Genomic DNA, 13,695 nt, shown 5'->3' with positions numbered 1-13,695 from the left:
TTTTTTATATATATTTTCACATTTTTCATGCAGCCATTTCATCTTAGCTTCCCAGACCGTCCTATTTCTTTCACTTCTCAACAACTTATATTTCAGTATTCCTGAATTTCCATAAACATTTTTGTACTTCTTTCTTTCATCGATCAACTGAAGTATTTCTTCTGTTGGCCGTGGTTTCTTTGCAGTTATCTTCTTTGTACTTATGGTTTCCTTTCCAGCTTCTATTGCTGTCCTTTTTATAGATGTCCATTCCTCTTCTACTGTACTGCTTACTGCGGTGTTCCTTATTCCTGTATCAATAGCCTTAGAGAATTTCAAGCATATCTTGTCTTTCCTGAGTAATTCTGTATCCCACTTCTTTTCTTATTGATTATTCCTGACTAATCTCTTAAACTTCAGCCTGCTCTTCATCACTACTACATTGTGATCTGAGTCTATATCTGCTCCTAGGTCAGTCTTACAACCCAGTATCTGCTTACGGAATCTCTGTCTGACCATGATGTAATCTAATTGAAGTCTTCCCATATTTCCCGGCCTTTTCCAAGTATATCTCCTCCTCTTGTGATTCTTGAAGAGAGTATTCACTATTACTAACTGAAATTTATTACAGAACTCAATTAGTCTTTCTCGTCTCTCATTCCTTGTCCCAAGCCCATATTCTCCTGTAACCTTTTCTTCTACTCCTTCCCCTACAACTGCATTCCAGTCCTCCATGACTATTAGATTTTCCTCTCCCTTTACATACTGCATAACCCTTTCAATATCTTCATATACTTTCTCTATCTCTTCTCCTCAGCTTGCGACATCAGCATGTATACTTGAACTATCATTGTCGGTGTTGGTTTGCTGCCGATTCTGATAAGAACAAACCTGTCACTGAACTGTTCACAGTAACACACTCTCTGCCCTACCTTGCTATTCATTATGGATCCTGCTCTTGTTATACCATTTTCTGCTGCTGTTGATATTACCATGTACCCATCTGACCAGAAATCCCTGTCTTCTTTCCATTTGCAGGATGTTAAAATACAGAGCAATTACAGTTTAAATAAAACATAAAAGAGAAGAATTATATGTAATATGTGACAGATTGGGTTAGGAAGTTATTTTGACTAACCAATAAAACTGTATTATTTAATTGACTTTGACGCAAGGTACTGTTTTTCTGAATGGATTTTTATGTGTGCACTGCTCTTCCCTTGTTCTAACAAACCCTACCAAGATTTTGCTAAAAACTTGAATTTTATATTTGGAATATTGTAGTAACTAAAATATATTCCTAGAATAAGTACCAATTTTTTGAAGCAAAGACATTAAGTCTACAAGAAAGTAACAATGGAGTTTTAGTTATACCACGAAATTTTTGAACAGTAATACTTCCTGTAGTGCAAAATTCTTAAAATATATAGATGTTCTTTACATAGTATAAAAATAGAGTTTTTAAATGAGGTGAATCAATCCTGAAACAAACTATTGTAAGTGGGGTCAGATTTCTGAGTGCACGTGGTTCCCACAAGGCCTAGTTTTGAATATTTCCTCAAAGAAAATGTTTTTAGACAAAATTCGTATCCTGTTCAAGTCACAAAGGGTGTGTGGGAAGAGAAATTGTAGGTAAGCCTCCACACAAGCCAAAATCTCTCTGATGTGCCTTCATGGTCTTTTCATAAAATATATGTATACACAGTGAAGTAATATATTGGTTGGCTCTTCTAGGGACATATAATTCCAGAATTTTAACTGTAAACCACTCTGTGGTGCATAATACTTCTCTTGCAGTCTATCCTACCAGAGATGGATGTGCATTGCATGACATTTTTGCACTTACTGAATGAATCTGCAATGAAATGCACTGTTACCCTTTGAGTTTTCTCAATATCATCTGTCACTCTTATCTGTTAAGAGTTGCAGACTGATAAGCAATATCAAATTATTGATCAAACAAGTATTTTGAATTCTACTTCTTTTGTGGGTGAATTACACTTCACATGCACATCTTCATGGCTACTCTGCAATTCGCACTTAAATGCCTATTTTCTAACATTTCACTTTTGAATAGTGAAGGAAAAATGAACACTTGAATCTCTCCATGGAAGTTCTGATTTCTCTTATTTTATTGTGATGATCATTGCTACTTATGTCAGTGTGTGCCAACAAAATAGTTTCACATTCAGAGGAGAAAGCTGGTGACTGAAACTTCATGAAAAGTGCAATGAAAAACACCTTTGTTTTAGTGACTGCCACTGCAACTCACGTATCACATCCAAGGTGCTCTTTCCCCCTGCTTCATAGTAATACAAAATGAGCTGCCCTTCTTTGAACTTTTTTAGTGTCCTCCATCAATCCTCTCTGGTAAAGATGTCATACCATACAACAGTACCGTAGCAGAGGATGAACAAGCATAATGTACACAGTACCTTTAATCGATTTGTCTTTTATGTGTTCTGCCAATAAAACACAGCCTTTGGTTTGCCTTCCCCACACACATTATCAACTAATCATTTCAGTTTAAGTTGTTTGTATTTGTAATCCCTCGATATCCTTTAAATTTGTGTGATTTATCATGTAACATAAATTTAAATGGTCCCTTTTAGTACTCATGTGGATGGCCTCACACTATTCATTATGTAGGATCATTTGCCAATTTTGCTTGCCATATATCTTGTGTAGATCATTTTGCAATTTGTTTTGATCTCCCAATGACTTTACTAAACAGTAACTGACATTATCATCCTCAGACAATCTAAAATGACTGCTCAGATTACCTCCTAAATCATTTATGTTGATTAGGAACAGCACAAAGCCTATAACACTTACCAGGTGTAGAAGTATGAAACTGGTATTTCCCTATAGATGGTGCAAGCCATCAGTGTAAGCCCCATGAGACTGCATCTGCAGTGCCATCGGCTTCCTTTAATGACTAACAATGAATGTCAACACACAGTAACCCAAGTTACATTCATTGATATCTGTTCCAAACCCCAAACATGTCAACTTTTGTGGCTATGAAATACGATTTGTGGACTGCATTGGTTTTCTGTTATCATTCGAAGAAAACTGCTGCAGAATCACATCAAATTGCTTGCCAAAACTTTCTGTGAACGTGCTCTTGGGAAAACATAGTGTTTCAAGTGGCTCAAAAAATTCGAATGTGGTGGTCTTGATGTGAGAAATGACAAGCACAGGAAACCATCAAATAAGTTCAAAGCCAACAAATTGCAGGCCTTGTTGGATGAAGATTATACTCAAACTCAACAGGAACTCGTGGAAGAATTGAATGTGACATAGAAAGCCGTTTGTCTTTGGTTGAAAGCTATGGGAAAGGTGCAGAAAGCAGAAAATGGGTTCTGCATGAACTGAATGAAAGAAGCAAGCAAATTGAAAGACCACTTATGAAATGCTACTCATCGGTTACAAAATAAAGTTGTTTCTCCATAAAATAGTGACAGATGATGAAAAATGGATATATTTTGAGAATCCTAAGCATTGTATATCACTGGTGAATCAAGGCGAGCCATCAACAGTCACCATAAGAGCAAATTGCTTTAGAAAGAATATAATGCTCCATGTTTGGTAGGATCAGAAGGGAGTCATCTATTATGAGCTGCTAAACCTTGGTGAAACCATTGACACTGATTGCTACCAACAGCAAATGATTGATTTAAATCAAATATTACGTGAAAAAGGACCAGAATATGGAAAACGGCAACACAAAGCTATATTGTTCATGATAACACCTCATCAGCACAGCAAAATGGATCAGGGAAACAATCAGGGTGTTCAGTTGGGAAATACTAGGGCATGTGGCTTTTCTCCAGATTTGAATACATCTGATTATGACATATTTGCGTCACTGGGACACGCCATCACTGAACAATCCTTCAGTTCGTATGAAAATGTACAAAAATGGCTGCCTCAATAAAAGAACTGGTTGTTTGGCGTGCCATTCATAGCCCGCCGGAGAGGTGGGAGAAATGTGTCAATAGCAATGGAAATTGTTGTGAGTAAAATGTTGTTAATCAATTCCAAACAACATATGTGTAATTATTGCAACCAAATCTCGATTTCATACTTCTACACCTGGTACCTGGGGAATTCTAGATATCACTTCTCTTTTATTGTATGACTCTCCATCAGTTATTTTCTGATGGAAAACATGAATCCAGTTGCGGAACTGAGGCAGTATGCCATAGGCAAGCAGTCTTACTAGACTCCACTTGTGAGGAATGGTATTGAAACCTAGAAATATACACTGCGGGAAATGGAAAAAAGAACACATTGACACCGGTGTGTCAGACCCACCATACTTGCTCCGGACACTGCGAGAGGGCTGTAAAAGCAATGATCACACGCACGGCACAGCGGACACAGCAGGAACCGCGGTGTTGGCCGTCGAATGGCGCTAGCTGCGCAGCATTTGTGCACCGCCGCCGTCAGTGTCAGCCAGTTTGCCGTGGCTCCATCGCAGTCTTTAACACTGGTAGCATGCCGCGACAGCGTGGACGTGAACCGTATGTGCAGTTGACGGACTTTGAGCGAGGGCGTATAGTGGGCACGCGGGAGGCCGGGTGGACGTACCGCCGAATTGCTCAACACGTGGGGCATGAGGTCTCCACAGTACATCGATGTTGTCACCAGTGGTCGGCCGAAGGTGCTCGTGCCCGGCGACCTGGGACCGGACCGCAGTGATGCACGGATGCACGCCAAGACCGTAGGATCCTACGCAGTGCCGTAGGGGACTGCACCGCCACTTCCCAACAAATTAGGGACACTGTTGCTCCTGGGGTATCGGCGAGGACCATTCGCAACCGTCTCCATGAAGCTGGGCTACGGTCCCGCACACCGTTAGGCCGTCTTCCGCTCACGCCCCAACATCGTGCAGCCCACCTCCAGTGGTGTCGCGACAGGCGTGAATGGAGGGACGAATGGAGACGTGTGGTCTTCAGCGATGAGAGTCGCTTCTGCCTTGGTGCCAATGATGGTCGTATGCGTGTTTGGTGCCGTGCAGGTGAGCGCCACAATCAGGACTGCATACGACCGAGGCACACAGGGCCAACACCTGGCATCATGGTGTGGGGAGCGATCTCCTACACTGGCCATACACCTCTGGTGATCGTCGAGGGGACACTGAATATTGCACGGTACATCCAAACCGTCATCGAACCCACCGTTCTACCATTCCTAGACCGGCAAGGGAACTTGCTGTTCCAACAGGACAATGCACGTCCGCATGTATCCCGTGCCACCCAACGTGCTCTAGAAGGTGTAAGTCAACTACCCTGGCCAGCAAGATCTCCGGATCTGTCCCCCATTGAGCATGTTTGGGACTGGATGAAGCGTCGTCTCACGCGGTCTGCACGTCCAGCATGAACGCTGGTCCAACTGAGGCGCCAGGTGGAAATGGCATGGCAAGCCGTTCCACAGGACTACATCCAGCATCTCTACGATCGTCTCCATGGGAGAATAGCAGTCTGCTTTGCTGCGAAAGGTGGATATACACTGTACTAGTGCCGACATTGTGCATGCTCTGTTGCCTGTGTCTATGTGCCTGTGGTTCTGTCAATGTGATCATGTGATGTATCTGACCCCAGGAATGTGTCAATAAAGTTTCCCCTTCCTGGGACAATGAATTCACGGTGTTCTTATTTCAATTTCGAGGAGTGTATATAGAAAGGGTAATGCTAGAAAAGATGTCCCATTACAAGCTTCAGTGCTCTCTATTAACACTTGCAGCTCTGGTTCTTTCCCAATGCTGCTTTGACAGTTTGCAGCTAGAATAACTAAGGTTTCTAGGTATACCGTTATACTGTGTTTGTTTTGCATCCTTTGACATTGTTATTTCTCAAGATTCTCTAACCTAAAAAACTGCCCAGTCCACTCCACACAGCCTCCAGTATCTGCAATCTGTCTCCTGTGTGTAATGGAGCACTGAAACATTAAGCGGAATCTGATTAATATTACACTACCCTATGTCCCAAGTCAAGGAGTCTGGAGCCTGCACTGTCACAGAACCACTGAGTCTCTAACTCATGTGGCTCTATACCAAAGATCCACAATCAGTCTTGTTGACAGTGCTACAGATGGTGAGCTCTGCCATCATCTTGCAACCAAAACTGACAATCTTTATCATTTCAGATAGCCACCAGAAACCAGAGACATTCTCTTATAGTACAATGCAATACACATCATTAGCACCAACATGAGCCACCACCTGCAATTGGCTATCCCCTGTGCTCTTCATGGCATCCAGAAAGAGCCACTTCACGTATGGAATGACTTTCCATGGTATGAACAAAAAATACACACATCCTCCTTCCCCTCTTTGGAAGCCATATCCCTAAGGGGTGGCATTATACACCTAACATTGGAGCTCCCAACTACTAGTAATCCTGCCCTATAAGAATGCCTAGATCTTCCTGAGGATTCTTCCAGTTAATCAGTCTGGTGTCTACCACAATTAGTTTTATGCAAGTGTTCCATTTTGAATCACTCTATTCACATACGCCCAAGTACTTGCATTCGACTGCTTCCAGTGACTATTTGGCAGTTGTGTTATCATATAACAACAGGCCTCTCCACCTATTTACGCAGAACATGATACATTTTTATGTTAAGGATCAACTGCCAACCCCCGCACCAAGGGTCAGTTCTCTGCAGATCTTCCTACATTTTGCTTCACTTTTCTGATGTTGTAGCTTCTTTATATACAATGGGACCAACTTGCAAACAGCCACATGTTTCTTCCGATGTTGGTATTATCTGCTTTCTCATTTATGTATATTGTGAACAGTTATGGTGCTACAATTATTTCCTGAGATATGCCCAAAGTTACTTTTACATCTGACGGTTTCTCTGTGTTAGAAGTGACATACTGCATCCTATTTGCTGGGCGCTCTTCAACCCTACCACAAAGATAGTCTGATGTTCTGAAAGCACATATATTGTTCATTAGACAACATTGTTCAGAAGTCAAAAAACCTGGCAGCAACTCGGGCACTGGTAATTACCATGTTCAAGATCTCATGAACAAACTAAGTGACATGAGTTTCATTCAATCATTGTTCATGAGATTCATACTGACTCTTACAGAGGAGATTTTCAGTCTTCAAGAAGGTCATAATACACAGACATAGACTGTGTTTCAAAGTTTTATAACAAACTGACACCAGCAATGTAGACCTATAGCTTTGTATGTCTGTTCTATGGCCCTTCTTGAAAATGCGAATAATCTGTACATTTTTCTTAACTACATGGAACTCTTTGCTGCTGCAGTGATCTGCATTACATGACTGTTAGATCGCTGTTTGAACAGATGCAAATTTCTTTCACTTGCTCTATGTAGAGTCATGTTGGTATACTATCAGGCCCCCTTGCCTGTCCTCTGTTAAGTGCTTTCAGTTGATTTGTATCTTTTTTCAACAGTAACACTAATAATAATTATTATAAAATAATAAAGTAGTAATAATAATTCTTTCTTGCAAACGAGTATTGTTTGCTAAATTTTCCTACATTATGCTCTACAGGCTGTCTTAAATTGAGAGCAAAAATGTATTATTTAATGTTATAATGTTTGATTATATATACTTTTTACATGCTACATTTTTCTAAAGATGTGGGACATCATCCAGCTCAAACATTTTCACTGCCTCTTAATGTGTAATATGAAAAATGTGCTCAATTTCTTTTCAACCACTCTCTCTCAGTCACTTTTTCTGTGAACATGAACTTCAGAGCTCCATCAATCTGTAAATTTTCTGTACTAAGTTTTCAAGTTTCACTTGCACATGTATTAAATTTTTCTAGACAATTGAAAGCTGAAAGTGTAATATTGTTTTAAAAATAATTATTCCCTAGATATAACCTTTTATCTGTTCCACAGATACACCTTGCAATTCAATGTGTATGATCATCAACATGGTCAAGTTGACATATTGGCGAATGTCTCAGTTATTGTAAAAGATATTTCTTATAATGTAATTGCCAATTCTGGTTCAATCAGAATATTACATTTGTCAGATGAAAACTTCATCAGGAAAATCTTCAACAAGGTATGTACAGTCTAACAGGACCAGGTGAATTTTTGTATAATCAAACCTTATGAAATTTAAAAACTTCTTTCTAGAAAACTCCTTTTTACCAAAATGACATAAAAGCATGGCACTTTGGATTTTCTCTTAGACCTCCAAATTTTTAGATCTTTGGCATTAAGAGGTATGGAGAGGAATGACAAAAAGAAAAAAATCTCAAAAGCATTTATTATTGTCTGTTAGCTTACTTAATAAATGTTAGGCCCTCTGCTTGCTACAACTGACAAATCAAGCTGTGGTAAAAATAATGGAAAGAGAGAAAGGTAATCCACAACACTGCAGTTGGCTGGAGATGAGGGATTACATCAAGTGTAATGTGTGAGAGGAGCAAGGAAGGGTGGAGGGAAGGAAGGACGGTGACAGGGAGACAAGGAGGCAGAGTCAGCAGGGGAATGGGATAGGAGTGTGGCAGCAGGAAGCTTGCTCTGACAACAGAGGCATGGAGAGTTGGGTGTGACACATGATGAAATGGAAGATTTGGTTAGGTGAGGGACAGGAAGAGGGGGATAGAACAGAGGAGTGGGAGACTACAAAGCAAACACTGCAGATGTATATTAATAAAGTGAAGTAGGAGGTATGAGGATGGGGATGGAGACTTGTGGGACAGGTACTGGCAGAGATTGAAGCCAGGATGTTTTGTAAGAAAGTCAGGGAAACTGGAACTGATAGGGGGAGGGGTGGGGGTTGTGAAGTAGCTATTTTAATTGAGCATATTGTAGTCAGCTGCACATTTTGGCACTGCTTAGTCTACATTACTTTTGTCCATATCTTAGTGGTGGACATTCACTCAGAAGGACAACTTGCTGATGATCATGCTCACATAAAAGTCTGTGGACAAGTTGGTATATGACACAAATGCTTTCGCAAGTGGTGCTGCATTTGACAGGGTGGGATATGACTGATTGTATATTGTATTTTATTGGTCCTGTTGTCTACATAGCAACTTATGCATTAGACATTGGACAAGTCAAGTTATAAATATACAGGCTGAAAGTAATTTCAAGGCATACATATGTAAGCTTACAATAATACACTTTACATGTAAGTAAGTATTTATATAACACATTTCATAAATTTAAATATTCTTCAATGGAGTAAAAGCAGTGATGCTGTAAATATGACTTTAGAGATTTTCCAAATGTATTGACCTCAGTGATAGCTTTTATGTTTTCAGGAAGTTTGTTATAAAGCTTAACTCCCATGTGAAAAGTACCTTTTTGGCACAGTGCTGTGCTGATTTGAGTCATATGTAAGTTTCTGTTTTGTCTGGTAAAGTGCTCATGTATATCACAGTTTTTTTGTATTCTCCAGTCCTTGCCTATTACATTTAATTTAAAGAACAAAAGGGTTTCCATAATGTATACACATGGTAATAGGGGAATACCAGATTTCTTAAACAGGTGTTTACAAGAGTCTCTAGGCTTGCACCCAAACAAGATTCTAATGGCCCTTTTTTGTAGTTTAAAAGTGCTATTAGCTGTGTTAGAGTTTCCCCAGAAGGTGACCCCATATCTAAGACGAGAATGAAAGTACGCATGATATGCATTCAGTACTGTTTTCTCATGATTTTAATGAACAAAGAAGATAACATGTTTTGCTCGGTTCAGCATTGAGATATTCAATATACTTGTTCCATCTTATGTTACTCTGCAGCCAAAGTCCTAAGAATTTGGTTCCAGTACTGTTACCAACTGGCTCATCATTGATAGAGACTGATGGAATAAACATGTCCTTGTTAGGAATACTGTGGAATTTTAGAGCAACGGTTTTCTTACTGTTTATTACAAGCTAATTACTCTGTGCCCAGTTACTAAGTTGTTTCGTGACTGTGTTTACTGTCTGCTGTAACTGTTCATTGTCACCTCCTTTTAGTAGAATCATGGTGTCATCTGCAAATATGATTGTTTTGTGTGCATCAATATTTAAGCTTAGATCATTTATGTACAGAAGAAACAGAAGGGGTCCCAATACGGATCCTTGGGGTACACCACATTTTATTTGTTTATAGTCAGATAAGTGATTAGATACAGTTTTTAGTTCAATATTTGTATGCTTGACGCACACTGCCTGCATACGATTTGTCAGGAAGGAACTGATCCACTTGTTGGACAGACCTTGAATACCATACCTTTCTAGCTTTGATAGCAGAATTTTATGGTCCACCGTGTCAAAAGCTTTTGACAAGCCAATAAAGACTCCTATTGTTTCCTGTTTTTTTGTCCATCAGGTTTAGGATGGAACTGATGCACTCATAGAGAGCAGTTTTTGTTGACCTCTTATTTCTGAATCCATGTTGTTCATTACATAGGATGCTGTTTTTATTAATAAATTTCATAAGTTTCTCATACATCACTTTTTCCAGTACTTTAGAGATGCAGGAGGAAATTGTGATGGGTCTGTAGTTATTTACATTGTCTTTAACCCCTTTTTATATACAGGAATAACTTTTGATGTTTTCAACACATCAGGGAAAGTGCCTGCCTGAAGTGAGCAGTTGTATAAATGTGTGAGTACTTCAATCAGGTTTGATGCGCTCTTCTTTAACATTGTTGCAGGTATACCATCAATACCTGCCGATTTGGAATTTTTTAGTCCTTTTATTGCTTTAGCTACTTCATCTTGTGAAACAGAACTGATGTACATTGATCCTCTACATGCACTTATTTTATATTCATTTGCCTGGGTGCTCTTAAAGTTTGATTGTAACATATTTTCAGCAACACCCGTGAAAAAGTTGTTAAATGTGTTGGCTACTTCTAAGGGGTTTGTTACTTTTTTATTTTTATGTGATAGTGTTATATTTTTCCAAGGTTGTCTGTATTCTCTGCATTCTTTTTTATAACACTCCACATAGCCTTTGATTTATTAGCTGAATTATAAATGATTTCATCATTATGCATTATTTTTGCTGCTTTTATTACATTTCTTAATATTGTGGAGTATTTTTTATAGTATGTGCATACTACAGGTGAGGAATTTTTTGAGTTACATATTTCATTAAGTAGTCTTTTCTTCTGGCATGAAACTCTTATTCCATTTGTGATCCAGCTGTTTGTTCTAGGGTTTCCCTGTATGGTTAATGTTTTCAGTGGGAATGCAAGTTCAAAGAAATGGGTTGAATTTTTCATTTATATCGTTCATTTTGTACACTCCTAGCCATTTTTCTTTCTGTAATAAGTTATTGAAGTAGTTCACATTATGCTGATTATAACTTCGATATGCTGTTCTGAAAGACATGTTGTTAATAATACTGCCTTGTACTTTTATGCTTAATATTTGAGCAAGATGATCACTAAAACCTGCATTGAAACTGACTAGAAACTGATCAAGAGCTGTTTGGCAAGTTTCTGATACTCGGGTAGCTGCTTTTACTTCAGCCTTTAAATTGTAGGACGTTGCAAGGTTCAAAATGGTCTCCCTATTTCCACTATTCGTGAGGAAGTCAATATTGAAGTCCCCACAGATTATCAATTCACAATCCATTTTATTTACTTTATTTAGCATTGACGCCACTTTGTTTAAGAAAAGTTCAAAATTCCCAGACTGTGATCGGTAAACTGTAGCAATAACCAGGTTGAACTGAGTAATTTTTATAGCTGCAATTTCATAATCCTTTTCGACATTTGCCCTAGTTAAGTCAGGTAGTGTAATAAAATCTACATTATCCTTTGTGTAAATTGCTACCCCACCCTGCTTGCTGTTTTTCCTGCAGTAGTAAGTAGCCAAGACAAATTTGTTTATTTTCGTATTCTGGATTAATTCTGGGTTAAGCCAGTGCTCAGAAATTCATAACACTGAGATATCATTAAGTTCGTATGTTAATAGAACATTAATTTCATCGATCTTATTACGCAGGGATTGCACATTATGGTGATAAATTTTTAGTTCGGGTGTATTCACGATTTGGTAATTGGGGATCATATTTACAGCATCACATACCTCTAGTTTAAATTAGGAACGTCAGCAGTGTTGTATTTTCGTTCTTCTTTCTTGTTTATTTTGTTTTCCTCGCTTTTGGAAGGAACTTCAGGAAGCTGATAAATTGTTCTATCCCTTACAAGTCTTTCTTTAATTATTTCACTAACACGATCACAAACAAATCTTTTCCCTTCATAGTTCAAATGCATTCCATGCTTCGTGTGCTGATTTCGATGCAGCTTGCTTATATCCAGTACATCGCACTTAGTGTGTTGAGAACACAATTTCCTTATTTTAATGTTTGTTTTCCGAATTTCTTTGTTTACACACGAACTATAAATCAGATCATGCCTAAGAGGAAGTGTGGCAACTACTGTGTTTCTGCATTTATTAGCTTGTAAAAAAATTCTGTAGCATTTTCACGCAAACCTCTGCTTCATTTTTTGCCACATCGTTTGAACCCATTATACAGACGATAAAGTCATTTTCTTGCATTAATTTCATCTGAGAGTTAATGTCTGCAACATTTTTACATCCCGCTCCCGGTTTCACTACACTAGTCACTGCTATGTCGCGATTTTTCTCACGGAGCATGCTGGATAGATTCCTGCCATGACTGTCTGTTAGTAATAGTACATTATTCTTTTTCCTTGATGACCTGTGTTTGTTGTTGACATTATTTGAAAAAACGCTATTCATTTTCAGTTCAGTGACTTTTTCAAGTTCATGAACATTTGGAGCGTCGTTATCACAGTCACTTGTTTGCAAAACATGATATTTGTTTTTTTCCGAAAATGTGACAGTTTTAGCAAACTTTGTTGTTCTTTTTGTAGTTGGAACACTATTTTTGTATGGCACTTTTACCCACTCGGACGATATATTACTTTTGTCTTGCATCATTTCACTTAGTGTTGGCTTCGATCGCAGATCCCGATTTTCTTTCTTCAGTGAGTCAATATCGCTTCTTAAGGAACTGACTATGAATTGTAAGCTAGCAATTCATTCTTTTAGCGTTGTTATTTCAGTGTTACAATTCTTACAAACTCCCTTTTTAACAGCATAACTATAACTATTTCTCAAGTTAGATTCACACACTTCTACACTCGCGGCCATCTTGAGATGGATGTTCTGAGGGTGTGCATATGAGGTGTTTTATCTGACTCTTCCACAGTAATATGACCCATGTAACAAAGGGTGGGAAGTAAGCATATCATACAAATGGGTAAGGATATTTTGTAGACTGGGGGGGGGGGGGAATACCACTTTTATAGATGCAGGAATGGCATTCCTCACTTCAGGGCATGATGAAAGGTTGTCAAAGCCCAGGTGAAAGGTATACTTTGCTGAGCTACTCCATCTTCACGTCCCCTAAAACTTCCTCCCAACATCCTTAAAAACTCAAAACACAAACAAATGCAGAACACCATTGAAATGTTTTAACTGAGAACCACAGTACCAGTTTCAGTCCTTTCTGAAGGCCAGACGTTTAGGTGCATGCTCAAATCAAATCATGCTGGACTGGTCAAAGTTCTATACTCCATTTACCAAATCTCTACAGTGAGAACACGTTTTTGCCATCAACCCCTGTGATTTAAAGTGATCAAATGCTAACATTGAACCTTATCTCTCTCAGATGATAGTTCTATCCAGCTGTGGCCCTCCTTCACATTTACTTCTACATTTTACATTTCAG

General features: G+C 38.9%; 1 protein-coding gene across 1 annotated transcript in view; it reads left to right on the top strand.

Annotated features, from left to right (window-relative positions):
- LOC126278935 (putative neural-cadherin 2) overlaps nt 1–13,695 on the top strand; it is a 153,430-nt gene that overhangs the window by 125,794 nt on the left and 13,941 nt on the right. Inside the window, exon 13 of the mRNA XM_049979213.1 lies at nt 7,877–8,045. Coding sequence (XP_049835170.1) covers nt 7,877–8,045 — 169 coding nt within the window. The remainder of the gene's footprint in view (nt 1–7,876; nt 8,046–13,695) is intronic.

Source organism: Schistocerca gregaria, chromosome 6 (genome assembly GCF_023897955.1).
Source record: "Schistocerca gregaria isolate iqSchGreg1 chromosome 6, iqSchGreg1.2, whole genome shotgun sequence".
NCBI lineage: Eukaryota > Metazoa > Arthropoda > Insecta > Orthoptera > Acrididae > Schistocerca > Schistocerca gregaria.
The sequence above is the reverse complement of the archived record's forward strand: the minus strand, read 5'-3'. Positions and strand labels throughout refer to the sequence as shown.